The sequence below is a fragment of the Vicugna pacos genome, chromosome 13 (assembly GCF_048564905.1).
Source record: "Vicugna pacos chromosome 13, VicPac4, whole genome shotgun sequence".
Classification (NCBI taxonomy): domain Eukaryota; kingdom Metazoa; phylum Chordata; class Mammalia; order Artiodactyla; family Camelidae; genus Vicugna; species Vicugna pacos.
Window position 1 is genome coordinate 59,049,700 of NC_132999.1, and position 23,304 is coordinate 59,073,003.

At 39.6% G+C, this 23,304-nt stretch overlaps 1 protein-coding gene across 8 annotated transcripts in view; it reads right to left on the minus strand.

Annotated features, from left to right (window-relative positions):
- VPS13D (vacuolar protein sorting 13 homolog D) overlaps positions 1 to 23,304 on the minus strand; it is a 224,918-nt gene that overhangs the window by 104,629 nt on the left and 96,985 nt on the right. For all 8 annotated transcript variants that reach the window (XM_072975362.1, XM_072975361.1, XM_072975360.1 and 5 more), the window contains 10 exons: positions 22,762 to 22,953; positions 22,327 to 22,453; positions 20,573 to 20,715; positions 17,673 to 17,803; positions 17,262 to 17,437; positions 11,811 to 11,934; positions 10,792 to 11,027; positions 7,691 to 7,799; positions 2,128 to 2,291; positions 1,200 to 1,308 (listed from right to left, as the gene is read on the minus strand). In XM_072975362.1, the coding sequence (XP_072831463.1) occupies positions 1,200 to 1,308; positions 2,128 to 2,291; positions 7,691 to 7,799; positions 10,792 to 11,027; positions 11,811 to 11,934; positions 17,262 to 17,437; positions 17,673 to 17,803; positions 20,573 to 20,715; positions 22,327 to 22,453; positions 22,762 to 22,953 (1,511 nt within the window). The remainder of the gene's footprint in view (positions 1 to 1,199; positions 1,309 to 2,127; positions 2,292 to 7,690; positions 7,800 to 10,791; positions 11,028 to 11,810; positions 11,935 to 17,261; positions 17,438 to 17,672; positions 17,804 to 20,572; positions 20,716 to 22,326; positions 22,454 to 22,761; positions 22,954 to 23,304) is intronic.

Genomic DNA, 23,304 nt, shown 5'->3' on the forward strand with positions numbered 1-23,304 from the left:
TTCTTTTCGTTTCTTTTCTTTTTTGGGGGTGGTGGGGAGCTGCTCTAAGAGAATTGGAATTACAAGGGTTTTAGAAACAAACCAGAAGTAAAGTCAGGGTCAGACACAGAACCCAACAATTATAATAAGCCCTCTTTTGCCTCTAGAAGTCTGAATGGTATTGCTAATTGAAAATCACAAATCCATTCCAGATGTGTGCTTCATATAAGTAAGCAGCTTGTCTTTGATGAAAAAGCTCAGGGCAATAGAGATAAAGAAAATAAATCTCACCAAACAGCAGTCAGAGGCTCCTTACAGATTTGCTCACTGCCCTGGAGAACAATCTCCCATTAAGGAAGGATGGCCTGGTTTCCACCAGGGACAAACACACTGAGAGCTCTCTAGGCTGGGCCTGATGTTCCAGTGTTTACTTTTTGGATGAAACCCCACGCCAAGGCAGAAGTGCACACACAGTCACATGTGTTGTTCTGCTGTATACCCAAACCTCTGAGACACCTGCCCACCTGCTCATCTCAGATCCATGGTCTCACTCCTGGCCTGAAGCCAGAAGGACAGAAAGTCCAAACTCCTGGTAATTTTCCAAACACATATTTGCTTATAAAGTACCTGGGAGTTTATTATGGGGTGGACTGACTGAGTCGAGGGTAGAGGAAATTGACCAGCAATCTTCACTCTGACATTTGCTAGAACAATTAAATGTTTGGTGCACCACTAAGAATGCAGACGTGAACAGAACCTAGAGCATGCAGGGCCCATGATGATTACTCACCATCTGACGGAACACTTTATACAAGACTGCTCTAACTCCATAGATCTAAAATTGATCCATCTAACTTAGTGGTGGGCTTTTAGCTGACATTTTTCTTTGTTTCTTTCTCTTAAAAATTACATAGGTAATTTATCTCATCAAAGAAAAAAAATCCAGATAAGCCAAGCGGGCTTGGGAAAAACGATCACTCAGAGGCACCCGTTCCTAACACACTCCTTATGTACCACCTTCTAGAACATTTCCCATGTAAGTCCGCACAGATGCACAACCAAAGTTTCTTGATTTTCTTGACTGAAATGAAAGAAGGCTTATTTGCTCTGTAATTATTTTTTCCCATTCAACAACACATCATGTATATCCTAACTGAAATGTGTTTGAAAAAAAGCTCAATTGCCGCTTGCTGCAACTGGGGCTGTCAAACACTACTGACCTGGACAACCAACCCGTGTAATCCGCATGTCAGCCTGCCTTCTCGGAAACTCCATGTCTGAGTCGTACTTCGCCTACGATCAGGCTTTCTTAGCATCAGCGGCTCATATCTGGAAGAAAGGAAAATGCAACAAGTCCCCTGAGTCAAATATTTCAGGCCTGAAGAGCAATCAGGATCACAGTTCTACTCTTCTTCCTCCCAAAATTCTCTACCCTTAAAATCTAAAGGGCAGTTAGCTTGAATCCTAGGGCAGCTACATATCTCTCAATGAGGAAAAAGGAATAAAACAAAATGGAAAGCAGTAAGGACACAAGTATTAACACTCTAAAGATTCACAACTTAATACATATACTATGGGTTCTTGCTTTCTCACACTGACAAGTTTTATTTTATGCTGGGTTTCAACTTGCAAGTCATCTAGTCATTTTGGAAGTCAACAAGGTATAGCGTATTTGTTTTGAAAACAAATACACTGATTTTAGGGAGACACTGAGGCACAGGCAAATAAAGTAACTTAAAAAGAGTTGATTTGAACCCAAGGAGTTAGTCGTAAAAACACGTTTGATTATTCTCTTAATAATTTACTCTGCTTTAAAAGAATTCACGAAATTCTTGGATTTAAAAAAACAAACTGTTCACTTGTAGTGAGTAGTGGTGGACAGAAGTTTGGATGAAAAGACCTTTATTTTCATAATATATCCTTCTCACTGACTGATGTTTTTTAACACCTCCATAAGCATTTCCATAATAACTTTAAAAAATAAAACAGAAACCTGATACTTATACATTTAGAAATACAGCAGGTTTCCATCATTGAAGAAAAATACAAATTCTTACTTCCTTTACAGACTCTTGCTTCTTGGTGCAAATTTCCTGAATCTGAATTTGAAAGCAGTGAACTTGAATCAAAAGTTGCCTAGAAAATTACCTGTTGTCAGTGACTGCAGCAAGACCAGCAATATCCAGGATGGGAGACCCCTCGGTGGAGCGGGCAGCTGAGGGCTTACTGGGGTTGTGAGGCACGGAAGAGCCCTCGTGGGCCAGCATGCCTGTTCCAGTCATCCTCCACAGCTGAGAACGCTTCCCTGGTTCCTGGAGGGCAGAGACAGAAAGGGCCATCACATGAGGCCACTGCTTCAAAACAGGGCTTCAAGAGCCTTGTGTAAGGGCTGAATAAGTTCTCAGGTAGGAACTGTGCTTAATTCAAACTTTCATTGTTGTTCATCCCTAGTTAACTTAGGATGAAATATGCTAAACTCTTGAATCAAACAACTAGAAATTACAAATAATATAAATTTTAAAAATTAATTTTTTTCATACACTGAATACTTTCTGAGCAAACTAGTTAGCTGAGGTTCAATCTAATCTCCACTAGCTATACTGCTATGATAACTGCTGTTCCAGATGGTGACCCTCCAGTGTCCTTACCTCAGGGAGTGATCCAATTATATAAAGCATATATGATAGTCTCAATATTTGATCATTGGTTAGCCTCATAACTGGCAGACAACCAGAATTTACCAGAGTTCTCCTCTTGTCCCATGTTTATAATGGAAGCATACTATATTGATGGTTTCCAATTTATAAGTTGACTATTCAATATTAAGTGGACTCTACTCAAAGGTTATACTAAAATGATTGCTATTAATTCTAAATATATTTTCTCCCTAGGAATATTTTGCAAACAGCACTTGGACTTTCAGATCAATCCACGGAAGTCTATCCAATTACATACAAGAAGTAATCATAACACTAGTAATAATGCTTATTGATTATTTACTATGTGCCAGCCACTGATCAGTGTGATTTACATGTAGTAATTCATTTAATCCTCAAAACAATCCAGTGAGGCATATGCTATTATTACCCTTACTTAACATTAAGAAATTAAGTCTCAGTGGATCAAGAAACTTCACCACGGTCACAGAACTAGCAGGTGGTGGACTGAAGATTTGAATCCCCACAGCATGATTTCAGAGCTGACTGCTTAACCACTCTGCTACACTACCTTTTTAACACAATCCATATAGTTCCATGTCAGTAACACCTAAGCATTTAGAATACTCTTTCTATGGGTATGTATACTAGCCAGACCTGTCAGGATCACATCCACTCTCACCAGATGGGAGCTCCTCTAGAGCAGCAGACCCTTCTGGGTACCACAAACACATCCATATGCTGCCCTGCATTGGAAAGACAGCTTCTCCATTACATTCTATAAAGTAAAAACTAATAAAGTAATATGAAGGCTGGAGTCAAATGCCAGGCTTGGAAAGCCAGCTGCATCATTTACTATCTAAGTGACCCTGGGTAAGTTACTAAATCTCTCGGAGTCTCTGTTTCCTGATCTGTCAAAGGGGAAAATTAAAGCTACCTCTTAGGGTTCTTATAAGTGTAATAAATACAAGGCACTTTGGGTACATGCGTGGTACAGCAGAATGCCTCAATAAACGTTTGCTATGTTATTATGATGACATCTCTTTACACCGCACATTATGTACATTGTCTTAGCTGATCCCTCTCAGAAACCTGGGAGATCAGTGGGGAAACGCAGCTCAGGTAGGAAAGTGAAACACCAGATATCATGATCTTTAAGCGGCAAAGCCAGAACTCAAACCTCGAAGATATGATGCTCTTTCTCCTGTGTGCTACTGCCTCCTACATCTGTAAAAGAAGAAACCGAGCCGCACTGCTCCACCTGCAATCCCCACATGCTTACTTCTCTATGCACAGTAGAATACATCTACCCATGGCACCAAAACCACATGGAAAAGCACCTCAATTTTCCTGGAGATGTTCCAGGTTGGGAATCAAAGCACAGATGCCCAGCTGAAGTCAAGTTTTCATACATGGATTTCTCTATTGCCTGCCCACATATGCACAGGCTCATCAGAGTTGGAAACTACCCAAGCCTCCATTTAAAAATCTGAGATCTACCATTCTCCTTCCAGCTCCCTTCCCTGGCCCTCTTCCCTCACAATTTAGTCCTAAAACCTTCAGATGAGACTGAGGAAGGCAGAAGGCCATGGGGGCTGTGTGAGGGTGGGTGGGTGTACTGTGGTGGCCCAGCCCAGAGTAGGATGTTGAAACCCAATCCATATCATGGGGTTGGGGAGGCGAGCCTAGTGTGGGCTGTCAAAGAGAGGTGAGAAGGGTATTCCTGCAAGGGCTGGGGGTTGAAAGGGGAGCTGTCCAGCACATGGAGACCAGAACCCATGCCACGTAACAGTGTGTGTCTACATGGGAGGCAGGGGCACAACTGCGGTGACAGAAGATAGGTTACATTCTGGGGAGCAGATCAAAATAATAAATATATTCTTTGTGCTGACTAGGGAGTTATAAATATGAAAAGGGAAAAAATCAGAATGAACTTTGTGGTGTTAGACTGGAACTAGAACTATTAGTGCAAACTGCTGGTTTTTAATACACAGAGATAAATATGTCTAATATTTAAATACACAGATATGCGTACGCATATGCATATATATTATGTACACACGCAGATATATCATAGCACATGTGTGCCTGTGTGTGTGTGTGTGTGTGTGTGTGTGTATACATATGTCATGTGTACATAATATCCCTCGGGAGAGCCTGGGAACAGCAACACCACAGTAGCAACAAGGGTACCTAGTATACATATCTTAAGTTTCTAAACTCCACTCTCTGACAAGAGGGATCAGGGCTCCTTAAAGAAGTGGCAAATCCCAGGAATGCTGCAGGAAGAGTACAAAATGAGCCTTGAATAACTTGCTGTGTCAGACAGTAAGAAAAGTGCTCAAGGAATGAGGGGTCATATGTCAAAAGGACACAGAAGGTTAAAGGCGCTCCCACTGGCCAAATATGAGAATAGAGCATAAAAGCAAAATATTTTTTGGTACCATCCTGATAGTAACAGATAACACACTGAATGAAACAGGAAGCCACATTGACACACATAAAGCTGCAGACTGAACTGTGACTCTGCAAAACTCTTCTGCTGAAGACCTAACCTGTAATTGTGATGGTCTCTGGAAATGGGGCCTCTGGGCGATAATTAGGTTGACATGAGGTCATGAGGATGGGGCTCTCCTGATGGGGTTAGGGCCCTTAGGTGTCAAAGGCCTTGCTTTCTCCTCTCCCTTCACCCTTGCCCCACCCTCTTTCTCTGCTTTTTGAAGACATAGTAAGAAGGCAGCAGTCTACAAACCAGGAAAGGGGCCTTCACCAGAACTGAACTGCTCAGCACCCTAATCTTGGAGCTCCCAGCCTCCAGAACTATGAGAAATAAATTCCCATTGTTCAGTCTGTAGTGTTTTGTTCTGGAGTCCAAGTTAATATATATACGCTTACATACATACATAGAAAGTCTACTGAGGAAGTTTTACATAGTCTCAAAGTACCTCTCCACAAAATATTCACTAAATGCAAGGGAAAAGAAAAACTTCACTCCACAGAAGAAGGCTGGCGGACACTACCTTAAGCAAGTGCTAAAGTTAACGTCACCAGCAACAGGGCACATTAAAACCACAGCACCGCTTCCATAGAATTTCTGCCAACTTCTCTGTAAATTTGAGATTCTTTCAAAATAAAAAGTAAAAACACAAAAAACAAAAACCTGAGATGTCAAACTTCTACTCGTGGCTCCTCATTCAAGCACACAGGTCCATTTCCTAAGGCCAATTCAGAGAAACTTGCCTAGTTTAGATGTCAGTGTAACTCACTTAACATCTGCCCTTCCATTTACTAGCTTTCGTCCTCATCAAGTGAAATAACAACTTTGAAAATGTGTAAAATATAAAATTTTATTTAAAATATTTTTTGCTATTTAATTAAAAAAAATCTGGTTTTCTCTGATTAAGAGTCACCCAGCCCTTGGAACTCACATGTATATTTATTATTTGTGTTTTGCTGATCACACCTGGTGATCATATCCACCTGATAAACCATCTTACTCTCAAGTTGGTTTTCATTCACCCTAACATCCTTACCAACTTGAACATTCTTTTACAGTCATCTGCAACGTTATTTCCAAGGGCTCTTCCATTCTTTCCCCCAATTGATTTAATTTGTCAGACTCTTTTAGATTATTGCCTTTCAAAATTTTCTTTTTCAAAATGTTCAATGACAGTCTAGAAAGTTGTTCACTTTTAATTACTATGCCTCATGGTCTCTTTACTCACCACCATTCCCAAATCTTATTTCTTCTTTTCCCCAAATCTTATTTCTAAAATGCATCTAACACGTAAGCACAGCCTTATATAACAGAGTGTGATAACATTTTAAGCAAATTTGAATTATGTGACTTTCAACTGGTATCATATAAAAATACATGTAGAAGTATTTGTAGATTGATAGATGGATAAACCTTGAACACATAAGGATAAGTGGAAGAAGCCACTGATTAAAGACCACTTATACAGAAGCCCAGAATAGGGGCATCTATAGTAACAGAAAGTAGATTAATGATTGCTTAGGGCTGGGAAGTAAGGGGAATGTGGGGGCGATAGCTAAAGGATACAGGGTTCTTCCTTGAGGTGATGGAAATGTTCTAAAATTAAGTGTGGTTAAGGTTGTACATACTGCGGATATACTAAAAACCACTGAATTGTATATTTTAACTGGGTGATTTGCATGGTATATGAATTATATCTCAATAAAGCTGTTAAAAATATAAAACTGAATTAAAAACATGTGTATTAAAGTTGCATTTGACATGCAAATTTTTAAATAATTTGAATCTATCCCCCATTAAAAATGTGGTAAGAGAGTTGGATGACCTCAAAGCCAAAAGGATCTACATTTATTACTGCCACACATGACACGACTTCATCAGCATTAGGGCCACTCAGGTTGTAAACACATACCCTCTGTCAGGGTTATTTTTGGATTATGTGATTTATATTATGCAAAATTTTCCAGACTATAACCCTCAGGTAAATGTATTTTAAATAATTACAGTTGGTGATCTCCTGCCTTTTTCAGTGATTTCTGCACCTGTGTTCTCAAGTATCTTTCATTTTGAAGTCCGAACTATTTACTACAAGTCTTCCTGTCATTTATTATATTTCTGGTCGAGGTTTACTCTTTCTCTCAATATCTAGGTCTATTAGCATAAAAATTTCCCTAAACTGACCTGAAAAGAATGCTGGCATAAAAATGGAAAAAAATGTCAGTTTGACAATTTTTCTGTTGAGATTAGGGAAGGATAAATTACAACAGAAAAAGAGTAATGAAAATGACAAATCACAAATTTGAAAAAAATAAATTCAAGGATTAAGTTTTCCAAAAAAGGCATCAAAGATGAGCAGGGCTTGGCATTCCCGGAGCAGGTGTCATGGGGTAGTGGGAACAACACAGATCAGCACAGTCAAGACGTCCAGATTCCTCCCCAGCCTGGACCTCAGTCTCCATTTGCCCATCTGCAAAATGAGGGGCTGGACCAGATGGCTTGCATCCCTTCCAGGGCTAAAAATCTTTTATTCTAAACTCCAAGTTCTAATTTCTCTTACCTTCTTTTTTAAAATGACTCTCTGTGTCTTCGGTGAGACATCCAAAACAAGCTCTGCACAGGTCATGGCTTTGTTGGAAGCCACAGGCCGCCCTGTCCCTTCCTGCAAACTAGGATTGAGAAAACAGGAACAATCATAATTGTGTGTGCACAGACACATGCACACACACATATACACATGCACTCACATGAGTATTCAAGCACTCCAAGCAAATGCCTAAACCTCCACTATAAAGAAGAAAATTTTTTTAATCATAGAAGAAGAGGTCTGACTCAAGTTGCAGAAAGATCAAGGTTGTGCTGTTTTCCTGCACAGTTCAAAGAGTCATTTATCAGGAGACATACTCTGACATTTCCTCTCTCCTGATATTTTAAGTGGTTTAACATTCAGGCATAAAAGGATTATTGTATATCTTTAGATGGAAACAAAAAGAAACGAAAGAAAACAAAAACTAAGCCAGATACTACAAGGGTCCAAGAATTAGCTCTACTCTGCCAGGAAGATGATCAGCATTATTGTGTCTCCACGTCTTAGCAAGAAATTAGAAGTCCTTTCAGGATGAAAAGAAAACAAAATCACCTTTGTCCAATTCAACACTGTTGTGTTTCTCTGTAGCTTCAGAATCTTAAGCTTTATGGAATGTTGCAGCCTAGTTAGACTTCAGGGTATTTTAATGGAATTTTATTTAGATTATTCTGATTCTACTAATCTCTTCATAAATTCAGAGTTAAAAACTAAGTTTTCATGACACCAAAAGCACCAATGACCAAAAAAAAATTTTTTTCAACAAAATTGTAAAATTTTTTCCTTTCAGAAGTCATTATTAAGAAAGTAAAAAAACCAACCACAAAATGGGAGAAGATATTTGCAAAGCATGTATCTGATATGGGATTTGTATCCTCATTACATAAGGAGCTTTAACATTCAACAATAAAAAGACAAAAAAAATCATTTAAAAATGGGCAAAGGACTTGAATAGATATTTCTCCAAAGATATACAAGTGGCCATTAAGCACAAGACAAGATCTTCAATATCATTAGTTATTATGGAAATGCAAGTTAAAACCACAATGAAAATATCACTATATACCCAGTAGACTAGTTACACTCAAAAAAAAAAAAAAAAAGGACAATAACAAGCACTGCTGAGAACGCAGACACGGGAACCCTGACACATCACTGGTGGGAAGATGAAATGATTCAGCCACTGCGGAGAACAGTACAGCAGATCCTCACAAAGGTAAAGAGAACTGCTGTAGAACCCAGCAATTCCACTCCTAGGTATACACACAAAAGAATTTTTTAAAGTACATAAACAAGTATATGTGCAGGCATGTTGACAGCAGCACTGTTTACAACATCCAAAAAGTAGAGACAAGACAAATGTCCATGAAAGGGTGAATGGACAAAATGTGGTAGAGACATACTGTGGAATATTACTCGGCCGTTTAATAGGAATGAAGTGCTGACATGCTACAATGAGGATAAACCCTGACAACATTATGTTAAGTGAAAGATGCCAGACACAAAAGATCACATATTTATGATAATTTATGTGAAGTATCTGGAATAGGTAAATCCTTAGAGACAGAAAGCAGATTGGTGGTTGCCAGTTGCCAGGGGCCGGGAGTAACCACTTAATGGAACTCGATAGCTGTGGTGGCTGTAAGGCATCCTGAAGACACTAAATGTCACTGAGCTGATCGCTTTAAAATGGTTAATTTTATGTTAAAAGAATTTCACCTCAATTTAATATAAAAAACAAAACTAGGCTTCTATCTCATCATTAGTTCTTTCCAAAAAGGCAAAGAAATAGGATCTACCACATTCCAAAATACGGTTCAACCTCTTCACACACTAAGATTCCCAGGAAATTTTCTTTTTATCTACCCATGTCCCTTCAACTTATAAAACTCATAATTCTTCATTAGGATTCTTCAGTTAAAGAGCTTAATGACTACTAGAATTTAACATAAGAAAGTACGGAGAGACACATGATTAGCAACCAGATTAAGAACTGGTTTTTCAGGCACTAAAACCTAAAGCAAGTCATATTGTTGAGTGCTGTAATCTCTAAAACGAAACAAGGACAACTGACTTAGACAAGATAAATCCTAGCACCATCACTATCAAAAGAGCACTGCAACAAACAAAGAAAAGAAGGGCTATTCTAAGCAGAGATGCCCGTTTAACTCATTACTCATGAAATCTGGAGTCCAGGTAGAGGAGAGATTGCACAGACTCAGATTATTCCCTGGACCTCAGGCACATACAAAACAATTTCATAAGCAAAATTATTCAGAACATTTTGGAAAGGAATATGACTTTAAATGTCCTGTTCATCAGGTGCCTTGTATCTAGAATGCTAAAGATTCAGCTATTTTCCCAGTTTCTTCATGGATAAATCTTAAAATTGGCCCTGTAACCAGCACAGAAAACAATAAACTGTACTTATTACACATGTTGGGGGAATGACTACTTTTTGAAAGCCCAGGGTTTGAATCTCTATGTATCTAACTATGTACCAATAAAACAGAATCAGAACAAGCTCACTATTCCTCCCCTGACTTGTCTACATACAACTAATTAGTCAGACAACAGTGAAGATTATCATTCCAGGGCAACTGGAGTTACTGTCAAGTTAAACTACTCTGCTTGCTTTCGGTGAATAAGATAGACCCTTAAATGTCTGCTGGATCAGTATTCGCAATGGGAGAGGTGCATCAGAATGGTGATTTGAATAATTATAGATGAAGATTAGTTCAGTTTCAAATGAGGAAAGCGGTAAAACAAACAAAACTGGCGGTAAGAAGTTTAAAAAATACATAAGAAATATCACCGTAAAGCAAGAGCTACAATGGATTATGGGGGAGGTCTTTAAAAAGAGAAGAATCTTGCCTCTTTGGGTAAATTTTAATCTAGCCAGACGACAAGGGTTTATGACTAAAGACCTCTCAAGATAGACCCTGAGCCTGGGATTTGGTAAAGAATGAAAGGAATCTTCCTTCTTCCCTTGGCCTCCTGAGAACTGCTTAAAATTAAAACCAGTTAATAATTAGAGCTTTCTGCTTCACAAGAACAGGAGTCTAACCCAGAATTACCCAGAGAATGTATATGTAGCAGCAATGTATATGAAATTTTCATAGTAAAGCTGTTGGTTGTCCTGGAAATCATTCATGTTGCAGCTGATCTCAGAGGAGCCCGCCCCTTTAACAGTCAGAGTGATAAAGGGTGGCAGGGTGGGTTCGTCCCAGGCATAATCCAACGAAGTCATGGGCTTCACTTCAGTTCGGAGCCTGGGTTCAGCTACGCCATGCTGAGTGAAGACAACCGGGACCTATGGTAACAGCAGAGAGGAAGAGGACTTTGGCTCAGAGTGGTGTTACTGGAAAGTGATTCAGTGCCTCCTGGGTTTAAGTCCTAGATCCTTCCCAAATGACTCCTACACAGGGTATAACCACAAGTGAGGCTCAGCATCTCGCCTCCTCAAATGCCTTTCTAATCATCTTCAACACTGCAAAAAAGCCCACCGATGAAAGGACACAGGCCCCCGCTGCTGGGTAAAGGGTTCTGAGAAGCAATTCTATCCTTTCAATGGCACCTAGTCTACCCTCACCCCCCAGGACACACTCTGAACAGAGAAAGGTATAAAAATTTTGGAATTCAGCTATGGAAAGTCACATATTGTAAGACACTGCTATTCAAAGGCATAATTTAAAATAGAATCGAATGATTTCCATCTTGGCTTTATTTGGAAGATTCATAAAGAAGCTTACTGTAACTAAGCAACAGTAGAAATGCCCATTCTACTGGACATTTATCAGTCTGATTCTGATTCCTCTCTCTGTTTAAATTGGAATGTCTACAGAGGGCACCATGCCAACCGAACTGTCTAGTCAAAGTAAGTTTTGGGTGCTGAGAAGTCACTTGTGCACAAGGCTGCCTAGCAATCAAAATAACCAGCAGAAACCACCTCTCAGTAGCAAGGATTTCTAAGATTCCTGTATAGCTTTTTTTAAACCCAAGTTTAAAATATATTTCATCATTATCTTAAGGGCAGTACATACTCCACTTTCCCACATATGAAACAGCCAAACTGGCTCTCAGCTCCCTTGGATACCTTGGAATAGTTGTCAATTCGGAAAGGAGGGGGTAACTGATCTGTGTCACTAAATGAGATTCTATAGGTAGCTCCTCGAAGAGTAATTTCCACACGCAGGAAGAAGCATTTTCCCAGAGTATCTCTGCAGAAAAAGGAAACAGAAGAGGCTGCATAAAAGGGATGAAACAAGTTCCAGTTCACTTTCTTCCCATATTTCTCATAATCACCACTATGTGTTCTTTGATCACATTTTTTTTTTAAAGTAGAAATCGACAGTATAATCACCCAGTAAAAAGAATTCATTCAAGCAACTTTTGAACAACACACTGTGACTGTATGGGATCTACGCATTTTACATAGTGGGTTTGTTTTGGTCATAGTGTCAGTACAGCAAATGAGTAAATACTGGTTGAACTACTAAAATTGTTGATATTAGACTACTTTTGACCTAGAAAAGAGAAATTTCATAGGGTTCAAACTAATGTATTGATGTTACTGATAAACAGGGTTTGTTCTGTAGGATGAGAGCAGGTAAGGAAGAATCCTGTGGCATGGAGGTACCAGTATGTGATCATAATTTGTATGTGCTTTGTGTGTGTATTCAAATATAGATAAATCACTGGAGAGAATGGAAAGCTCTTCTTTACAGAAGAATATCAGTTAACAAATGTAGAAGAAATGAGAGAATCAGAAAAATCACCATTTTGCAACCACCAATTTAACAACGGATTCAGGTAAGATCCATCAAAATACTGAGTTAAAGGTTTTGGGGAAAGAGAACACACACAGTCTCAAATTATCTCCTAAATGGACTGCTCTCGAATACAAAGAAGAAAAGGTAACAGTACAATACAGAGACCTGGTGGACACCACTTTAACCAAGTGATGATCGAATTTATCAGCAACAGCAGTAATGGGACCTACGGATGTCACAGGCCTCCTGACATGACGCAATGGGAAACACACACCACTGCAGAGGTAGCATTCTTACCAAAAATGTTTGGTCCAAATTTATACATAGAAAATTGTCAGAAAAATCCAGAAAATAGGACATCTTACAAGAAACTGGCTTGGACTCTCTAAAAATGTCAATGTCGAGATCAATATCACTTATTATCAGAGAAACGCAAATCAAAACTACAATGAGGTATCACCTCACACCAGTCAGAATGGCAATCAGTCAAAAGTCCACAAATGGCAAATGCTGGAGAGGCTGTGGAGAAAAGGGAACCCTCCTACACTGCTGGTGGGAATGCAGATTGGTACAGCCACTGTGGAAAACAGTATGGAGATTCCTCAAAAGATTAGGAATAGACTTACCATATGACCCAGGAATCCTGCTCCTGGGCATATATCCAGAAGGAACCCTACTTCAAAAAGACACCTGCACCCCAATGGTCATAGCAGCACTATTTACAATGGCCAAGACATGGAAACAGCCTAAATGTCCATCAGCAGATGACTGGATAAAGAAGATGTGGTATATTACACAATGGAATACTATTCAGCCATAAAAACTGACAACATAACGCCATTTGCAGCAACATGGATGTTCCTGGAGAATGTCATTTTAAGTGAAGTAAGCCAGAAAGAGAAAGAAAAATACCATATGAGATCGCTCATATGTATGTGGAATCTAAAAAAAAACACAAAAAACAAAAACAGAAATACAAAATAGAAATAGACTCATAGACATAGAATACAAACTTGTGGTTGCCAAAGGGGTGCAGGTGGGAAGGGACAGACTGGGATTTCAAAATGTAGAATGGATAAACAAGATTATACTGTATAGCACAGAGAAATATATACAAGATCTCGTGGTAGCTCACAGAGAAAAAAAATGTGACAATAAGTATGTGTATGTGCATGTATAACTGAAAAATTGTGCTCTACACTGGAATTTGACACAACACTGTAAAATGACTATAACTCAATAAAAAAAGGTAAAAAAAAGAAATGTCAATGTCGATAAAGACAAAAAAAGGAGAAGGAGACTATGACTATTGGACATGAAACCAGTCAAGATATACCAGATCCTAATCTAGATCAAGGGAGGAGGGTTGCTATGAAGGACATTTCAAAGGACTATTCATTTTAAAACATATCAATATTATATATTAAATTTCCTCGGTGTTTATATAGGTGATAAATAAAGTTTGTTATGGCCAAAGTATCATGATGACTTCAATTCACTTTCAAGTGGTTTGGAAAAAAAGTATGTATGCGTGCACGTGTAGAGACAGAGTAACATAGAAAATGTTGAAATGCAGGAAATCTAGGTAAAAGATGGGGGGTGTCACTGTACTAGTCATAAGTTTTCTGTGGGTTTAAACTGTTTCAAAACGAAAACTGGGGGAAGTAGAGCTGACACAGTTTTCTGCTCAGTAGTTTAGGGCCACACACTGAAATTATTTCAAAAGGATTAATAAAAGTAGACGAGTCACCTTCTTCCCCCACCTCCAAACCTCTCTTTCTTTCTTTTTTAAGTAATCATGAGTAACTTTTAAAATTCCAAATTGGCTTCCCCTTCTCACACAATAGATCTGGGCTGACTCCATCAAGGCAGTATGCAAACCAGTAGTGGTTTTAGCTGCAGAATTCCTCACCTTTTTCCCCCTGCTAAATGAAACCTTGTGGGAAACACACAATGCTAATGGGAGTCCTGGCTGAAGTAGGGATGAGGGCATTAGAGCCCTGCCAACTCTGCTTCCTTGGCCTGTATATAAAGTTACCTCCTTGGACCCCCAACCACTCCTAGGAACACAATTTGAAAACCACTATACCAGATGCAGTTAACTCTAATAGGGGCCAGGGCAAAGGATAATTAAGAAAGGTACATCACTGACCAAAAACAAAGAAAAACCTCAGGTAATGCATTCTTTTAAGATAATGCATTTCTTTAAAAGTCACATATAAATACTATTTTGGCTCATCTATTAAACTAGCCATTTTTCTGTTACCTTACAATAGTGTTCTCCATGGAGAACTAACCATAAGGTATAAACGACTAAATTTTGCTTCTAAATGTGTTGAAATCGCACTGATTTCAGTGTCCTTAGCTTCAAAATCATTTGATGAAAGAAACTAAAGAGGACAGAAATAAATGGAAAGGCATCCCAGGTTCATGGATTGGAAGACTTGATATTGTCAAGATATCAATGCTATCCAAAGTGGATATCCAGACCTAATGCAATCCCCATCAAAATCCCAAGTGTTTTTTTTTTTTCCAGAAAAAGAAAGATTCATCATGAAATTCAGCTAGAATCTCAAGGGAGTCCAAATAGCCAAAATAACCTTGAAAAAGAACAAAGACGGAGGTGTCAACTTCCTAATTTCAAAACTTATTACAAAGATACAGTAATCAAAACAGTGTAATCCTGCCATTAAAGACAGAATATGGATGAACAGAACACACAGCCCAGAAATAAACCCTCACACGTAGGGTCAAATAATTTTTGACAAGAGTGCCAAGACATTCCATGGGGAAAGTCAACAAATGATGTTAGGAAAACTAGATATCCACAAACAAAAGAATGGAGTTGGACCCTTATCCTATACCACATACAAATATTAATTCAAAATGGATCAAAGACCTACATGTAAGAGGTAAAACTATAAAATTATCAAAAGAAAACATAGGAGAAAAGCTTTATGACATTGGATTTGGAAATGATTTCTCAGATAAGACACCAGAAGCACAGGCAATGAAAGTTAAAAAAGGTAAGCCAGATTACACCAAAATTAAAAACACAATCAACAGAGTGAAAAGGCAATGTGTGGAATGAAAGAAAATATATGCAAACTAATTATCTCATAAGGGGTTAATATCTACAATATGTAAAAGACTCCAACAACTCAACAACAACAACCAAAAAAAAAACCAATTCAAAAATTGGCAAGGGACTTGAATAGATATCTCTCCAAAGAAGATGCACAAATGGCCAAAAAGCACATGAAAAGAAGGTCAACATCACAAGTCACTGTGAATCAAAACCATGAGATACCACCTCACACCCGTTAGGACGGCTACTATCAAAAAAACAAACAACAAAAAAACCCACAAATGTTGGTGAGGATGTGGAGAAATTGGAACCCTTGTGTTGTGTTGACAGGAATGTAAAATGGTGCAGGTACTATGAAAAACAGTACGGCAGTTACTCAAAGAATTAAAAATAAAATGACCATATGATCCAACAATTCTACTTCTGAATATATACCTAAAAGAATTGAAAGCAGGGACTCAAAGAGATATCTGTACATCCAAAACACAGCAGTACTATTCATAATAGCTTTAGCTCTTATGGGAGGGGCGGAGGGTACGGCTCAGTGGTAGTGCACATGCTCAGCATGCACAAGGTACTGGGTTCAATCCCCAGTACCTCCATTAAAACAAATAAACAAACATAATTACCTCCCCCCACCAAAAAAAGTCTGTCATAATAGCTAAAAGGTAGAAGCAACTCAAGTGTCCATCAATGAATGAACAGATAAGTAAAATGCAGGATGAACATATAATGCAGTATTATTTAGCCTTAAAAAGGAAGAAAGTTTTGACACATGTTACATCATGGATCAACCTTGAGGACATTTTGCTACATTTGCTATGTGAAACAAGCCAGTCACAAAAACACAAATGTATGATTTCACTTATCTGGGGTGGCAAGAGTTGTCAAATTCATAGAGAAAGGAGAATAGTGGTTGCGAGGGGTTAGAGAAGGGGAAACTAAGGGGTTATTGTTTACTGGATACAGAGGGGTCGGTTTTGCAAGGAGTTTAGGATATTGTTTGCACAACATGAATGTACTTAACACTAGTGAAGTTAAAAACGGTTAAGACAGTAAATTCCGTTACGTGCCTGAGGCCCACAAAATAATCTCTGGGCCCTTATGTTGTCATTCCCATATGACATATGTATTTTACCACAATCTTTTAAAGTTTAATACTTTAAAAAAAGTGTTGATGAAAGCAGTCACCCTGGCTAGCTGAGGCGGAATTTTGCTGATTTCTCTGAGGACCAGAGGGTCACTGAGTTGGGCAAAGAAGGCCAGGTTATTCACTGAAACGGCAGTCACCGAGAGAACAGTTCGTATAGGTGCAAGAATAGACCAAAACGTTTACAATGAATGCTACCATCTAAATGCTGACAGAATTCAGAGCTGTGGGCAATCACGAGCTCCCTGCTACCCCCTGAACATGTGACCTCGGACGACAGCAAATGCACAGTGGTCAAAAGTGTCAACGTTCCTTTTAACTCATTCTATCAAAATGTTCACCTGGTCTTTGCAGTTTTAAGCCCTTTGTCTGAGCCAGAAACATATGTGCTCATTTCATGAAGAGTCTTACTATCTACTACTTACTATTTATAGTTTTATAAATATCTGAAATTTATATGGTATTTACAGCTTACTATTTACATTACCGTACCTCAAACAAGGCTACTTTTTGTCTAAATAGCGTCTCTGAACTTACCTCATGTTGATATGGAAGGAATTATTCTTGTTAACTTCAAAGCCTCCAGACCAAATACAATTGGGAACATCCATCAATCTGACACATAAGAGCTGATCATAGTCATTCCGGGGCCAGTGGAACACCACACTGGAACCAGGAAGGGTGGAAATGTAACCTTCAGGATTAGCTGTTCCCTGAAACACACAGGATCACTGGCTTTAGTCAACAAGTCAAGTAAAGACAGCAAATGTTTACTGAGGATCTACTCTGAATCTTGCTCTCTACCAGGAGCTATTTACGGTACCAAAGGCATAAAATGGTTACTCACACCAAAAAACTTAGTGTTGATGGGGGGAGATAAGCCCTGACATTAAAATTCACTGTGCTGTTAGAGAAGCACTAGCCATTCTCCAAAAGCAAACTGCTTACCTGTCCCCTGGCAAATTCCCTCTGTGCAAATGCAAGTTTGTGAGATGACTTATTATCTAACAGGTAACGGGGGGCAAAGATGACCATACAGGTGTCAATATATCGACCTCGGCCTTTCTTGACATCAATACCTACAAATAACAAGAACCACTTCCGTAAATAAATCAGGAGGGAAAAAAATGCGTGGTTTAAATAAATTAAACAGACTTCACAATTACTTAGTTTCTCTGAGAAAACAACTGTAGCACAGAGACAGGCTGTCAAGCCTTACCGAAAACGGAATGAAAACAGCAATTGCACTCAAAGTATTGTTCTTTATTCCCCTTTAGGCCTTTACAAGTCTCCATGGCAACATCAGTATCCCCATAATTCCTAGCTTCTTCACCAAGTGCGTACAATCAGAATAGCAACTAAAACACAGATGTTTGGTCACAGGATACCTCTGGTTTCCATTTATGAAACTGACTACTAAGAGTTTATGTGATACATTTCTGCTTACATATGGGACACAAAATTTCCTCCTCTTATAGCATATAACAGAAATTTCGTATTACTTAGTTGGACTCTGCAACTTCCCTGAACTCAATTAACTCTTCCAGTATTTCTTTCAGCCCACTGTCCAAGAATCCAGCTCAAACATAATGCTAAATATTATAGAATATTATAGAAATACTATAGAATGTATTCCTTCATACAATAAATATGTACTGGGAAAAAAAAGCAAACAAAACACTTAGGGTGTTACTTAATATAAGACTTCACATGTCTTAAAATAGCTAAAAGACTGAGCAAATCAAAAAAACAAAAATCACTGAAATTCTGTACTTCAGAAATGCAAAGTAATACTGGACTAGGGAGATAAACCCTCCACTTTTCTGTACCACCCAGAAAAGCATCGATTGTCAGAAATGAACATTATCATAGCTAGCTGATCTCAACTAATTAAAGTCCACCTATAAAAGATATGTTTGATATTATAAAAAGAGTCTACAGTATCAAGACTCAATTTTTGGGAAAAAAGCAGGTTTTTTGATTTCCTTTTTCATTTTAGATTGCCCTGACAAACCCCTAATAAATGAATGGCTGATAAGATCAAAATGTATAAAATCCTTCTTGTTGGAGTTACATGTGACGTTAACTGGCAAGGCCCTGCCTGGATTTTCTGCTTGGGTCGATGCTTGAAACTTTCCCGACAGGGAGCTAGCTATCCATCCAATTCTTCAAAAATATTCATGTAAGAGATCCCACAAATTCCCTTGATTATACATGCCAAGATCTCATGATCCTTAAGAATTATAAAATCCTACCAGAGCCCACTCTCTCTATTCCTTTCTGGTTTAGCAACAAAATTCAAGTCACACTCTTATCTCTAAACACAAAAGTAGTAAGTTTTAATGAACGCACTAGCACCTAAGCTTACATGTGCACTCACTGTATGTTTCCACTGGACAGCTCAATTTGCCTCCCTGCAAGAACTGTGCGGTTCCTGAGTGCCAGCTGCTCTAAAGAGCACAAGCACCATTTTCCCTCCACTCCGTCCCAACCACAGCTCCCAGACAACCTGCAGCGGCTTGCTTTCATAGTTTGTCAAGGACAAGATACTCCAGCAGAAAAGCAAACTCAGTACGAAGCAGAACTCTGCCTGCTCAAGGGGTGGAGCAAACAAGTGTGAGAAAAAGCAACGAAAACGGTCCTCAGCTGGAGGATCAGATACAGTTTACTTTTTCCATTAAAAAACTTAATGTCCACTTTAAAGGAGACACTTCATGTCAAGGAAGAATACATGCAAATTCCTATTTTAAAAAACACACAAAGCAAACTGTACCTGGAAAAGACTCTCTTACTAGTAAGCCCTCAAATGCTTGAACGTATCCACGGGATTCAGGGAAAACAGCTTAATGATACCACCTCGACTTTTCCTTCCAGAACATGACTCTCTATACCTACACTGCCCAAAACAGTGGCCATTAGTCATACAGCACGACTTACCGTCACTAAAATGAAATAAAATGAAAACTCCAATTCCCTTGTCACATTCACATTTCTTAGTAATGTACTGTGGAGTGCACGGCAGCCACTTGCAGCCAGTGTTAACCGTACTGGACAGTACAGGACAGAACATTCCTATCATCGTAGAGTGAAAATGGATGGTTCCAGATGGCTTCCCAACATTCAGTCCTAAACAGTGCTTTGAGATCCTTGCAAATTATATACTAAAGGAAGGATACATTGCTAACATTTCAGACCTGAGACATATTTAAATGAAATTTGTCTTAACCCTTCGGACAATCTTTCCAGTGTTCCAGGCACAGCATCTTCCCTTTCTCTCACCACCCACCACCTCCATAAGCTAAGCTGGCTTAGGGGCTTCTAATGACTGTAAACACCCTGTACATTTTATTATATTTTTTGCCTCAAATGTGGACACTCAAGTCGTAATTCTACTTCTAACCCAGATTGCCCCCTTATATCTGGACCAGTCACTTAACCTTTCTGCTTCGGTTTCAAGGAGAACAATGCTTCTTACCCTCTTGGGGTTTGCAAGTTTTAATGAATGCGTGGGAAATGCATGGAGGATGAAAAGCATTCTAAGTGTTCCTATTATTCCCATGAAAAGCAAGGATTCAAGCCAAACTGATCCGTCTCTGACACAGGTGAGTCTGAAATGAAACAGAGCCCCAGACCTCAAAGGGGTAGTGTTTAGGTGACTCCTTAGATCCCCAGGAGAATAGGTCTGTGTTGATATCAGTCTAGCAGTCAAAGAACAGACACCTGACCGAATGCCAAACAAGAAAATCAGCGCTTGCAGTGAGGCCAAAATGTATGGCCAACTTATCCCTTCAAGCCTGAAGTCATTGACCAATGGTTCTGGTTCTCCCGTTGCCCCAGATATAACCCACCAATGTTATAGATCAGCCCTGGTCGGTTTCCTTGCTGGATGACTCTCAAAGCTCGGACACCACTACCACCATCCAGTGAGAAGCCCTGACACCAGCCCGGCATGCCTTCTGGATGAATCCCCCTTCCGACTCTCATCGTGCAGCTGTGGGCAGAAAAGCAAAGATGAATACATTCATCCATAAGAAAGTCTTCTCTACCTGTCTAGTCAGGAAACACTCTTGTGGCTAGCACCCAGAATTAGAACTCTAATAGTGACTCTTCCTCACTTGCATGTGATTCCCAAACCCAGCAAGGCAATTAGTTTGTGGTCAAAACTCTATCTTAGAGGCAGCCACATTCAGCATTGTGTGAAATGTACTGACTTCTACAACTAACCACTTAAGGAGAAAACATGATTCTATGAACATAAGACACGAGGAAAATGTATAATATCTATCATTCCTCTGAAAAACAAGGATCCGGAGCAAACTGATACTTTTCTGACTCGGGTGCTTCAAGAGTTCGTGAAATACCCTGAACATATGAGAAAAGTATGTACAGAAGATGCAGCTAATGGCCCATTCCTTCAAAGACCTGGTACCACTATAAAGGCAAAGCACCATTTAGCTGGCCAGTGTCCTGTCACGGATCCTGGAATCGTTAACTCCTGCTTGTGTGTTTCAGTTCTACCACTAACAAGCAATGTAGCCTTGGGCAGGTAACTCTCTCTGAGCCTCAGTTTCCTCATCTGAAAACAAAACAAGATTTCCTGCCCTGTCTAATCCATTGGGACATTGGGAGAATCTATGTGGAAATGCTTTGGGAACTATGAATTCCCTGGATAAAATAAACTGTGTTAACAAATATCAAGTCCTAAATCTAAAACTGTCAAAATCCTTTCAGAAAAATAGTTAGTCTGGGCTTGCTGACCACGTCAAGTGGCTGGGTATCTCCCACGTGGCCAGCACCCTAGTCAACCCTCTCCTGATTCCAGCACCAACCAAAAGTCCAACCCTCCCTGGTAGACACATCTGCATCCACTGGCGTGTAAGGTCCCCTACACCCTCCGGGAAGTCTGTAGCATAGTTCTGCAGATAACGGGGCATGGCATTTTAGCAGAGTCAGATATGCCTACGTACTTCGGCATTAAGGCTATAAACTAGAAGATGCCTGTGAAAAGCAGAATGTAGAAACCAAGAACAAACATGAATGAAAGCCCCGACCATACGTTAAAAGGATATGCCATCTAATCCTCACAACTGCTGCTCTTCCTGCCTTTAAACGTGCAGTGAGCGCTCTGAGATCTTGAAATGGCACATTTGATTTCGATGGGAAAAAAAGGGATGGATTTCAAAACCTTACACAAAATGAGCTGGACTGGATTAATGAGGTGGAGGCTCTACCAAAGGGTCAGCCTATCTCCCCTCTGACACCAGCTCCTCTGCCTGCGCTGAGAGCTTCCAGGGGGATAGAAGCCATGCAGAGAAGAGAACATGAGGGTCTCTCTTCATTGGCAGAGTTATGAATAGAACTACTTCAATGCACGTAAAATAAAACTAGCTTTCGTTATAAACCAACCAAATGGTTTATTTTCAATATCAAATAACACAGAAATTAGATCCGAAAGAATCCCATTAAGTCACGGTCCTATTCCCCTGCCAAGTCAGGATGTTATCTGCAGTATACTTCTACTTACATGGATATACTATAGCCTTTGCTAATTCTTCCCTTCCCGAGGAGCTTACTTCCCCTTCCCATAAATAACTGTACTCACAGGTTTGGCTGCTCTTTGTCGGCGTAGCAGAACAAGAGCGGGCTCAGGCTCCGGGCCAGCTCATGCTCCTCAAACTGGCCTGCAGCGTCTGTCTTTGCATTGTCCTGTCTGAAGATCAGTGGCAGCCCTTCAGGAAGGAGGGGAAAGTTCACATCAGTCCTACCCAGTCTGTCCGAGACAGATGCAAGTAAAGAAAGGAAAAGTAACTCATCAAGGGGGGGAAGCAGGGAAAACTGAATTTATTTGGTGGGCTCAGTTGTTGTCCGAAAGGACACTCTTGACCATGATTAAGCACTTCTTATGGAAGCAGGGAAGTTTCAGCAGCGTATACCGTTGAGGTAATCTGTTTGCATTGGCTCCATTTAGTTGGCTGAGCAAACAAATCCGAATTCCCATGACCAACTCCAAAGGCCTACTTGAGGCCTGTATACATACCTGTTTTGTTAATTAACCAATACGGAGCAGAAATGAAGATCTTTAAAGATCCCTCTGCTCGACACACAATCCGGATGGTGAGGTTCAGCTGCCGCCGGTTGATGTCATAGAGTCTCATTCTCACCATGTAGTTCTGGGTTCCAGGTGGAATGAGCAATTCTTTACAGAGTGGAAAATTCTCCAGGGATACCCCTAAGGAGGACATAAGCTATTGTCTTTTGAGGTTCTCGCTTCAGTTTGTCAAAACAGCCCACAGCCAAACTAAATTGGATTCCTTCCGGAAAAATCAGTAACTATGTATTCAACTGGCAAAAATCTCATTAGAACGGCCATCTTCCTTTAGCAGGGGTGAGAATAAATATAAAGCAAACCAGATGGTCTGGAAGTCACACTAGGGAGTCTGAACTGCATAATAATTAGAAGAATGAAAGTACCAAAAAGTTATCGATGATAGCTCTTATTATTAAGAGTTTACTATAAATCACGTCCTCAGCTGGGTCCCAGAAACCCAGTAAAGGCAAGTATAGGGTAAGAGTGAAGGTT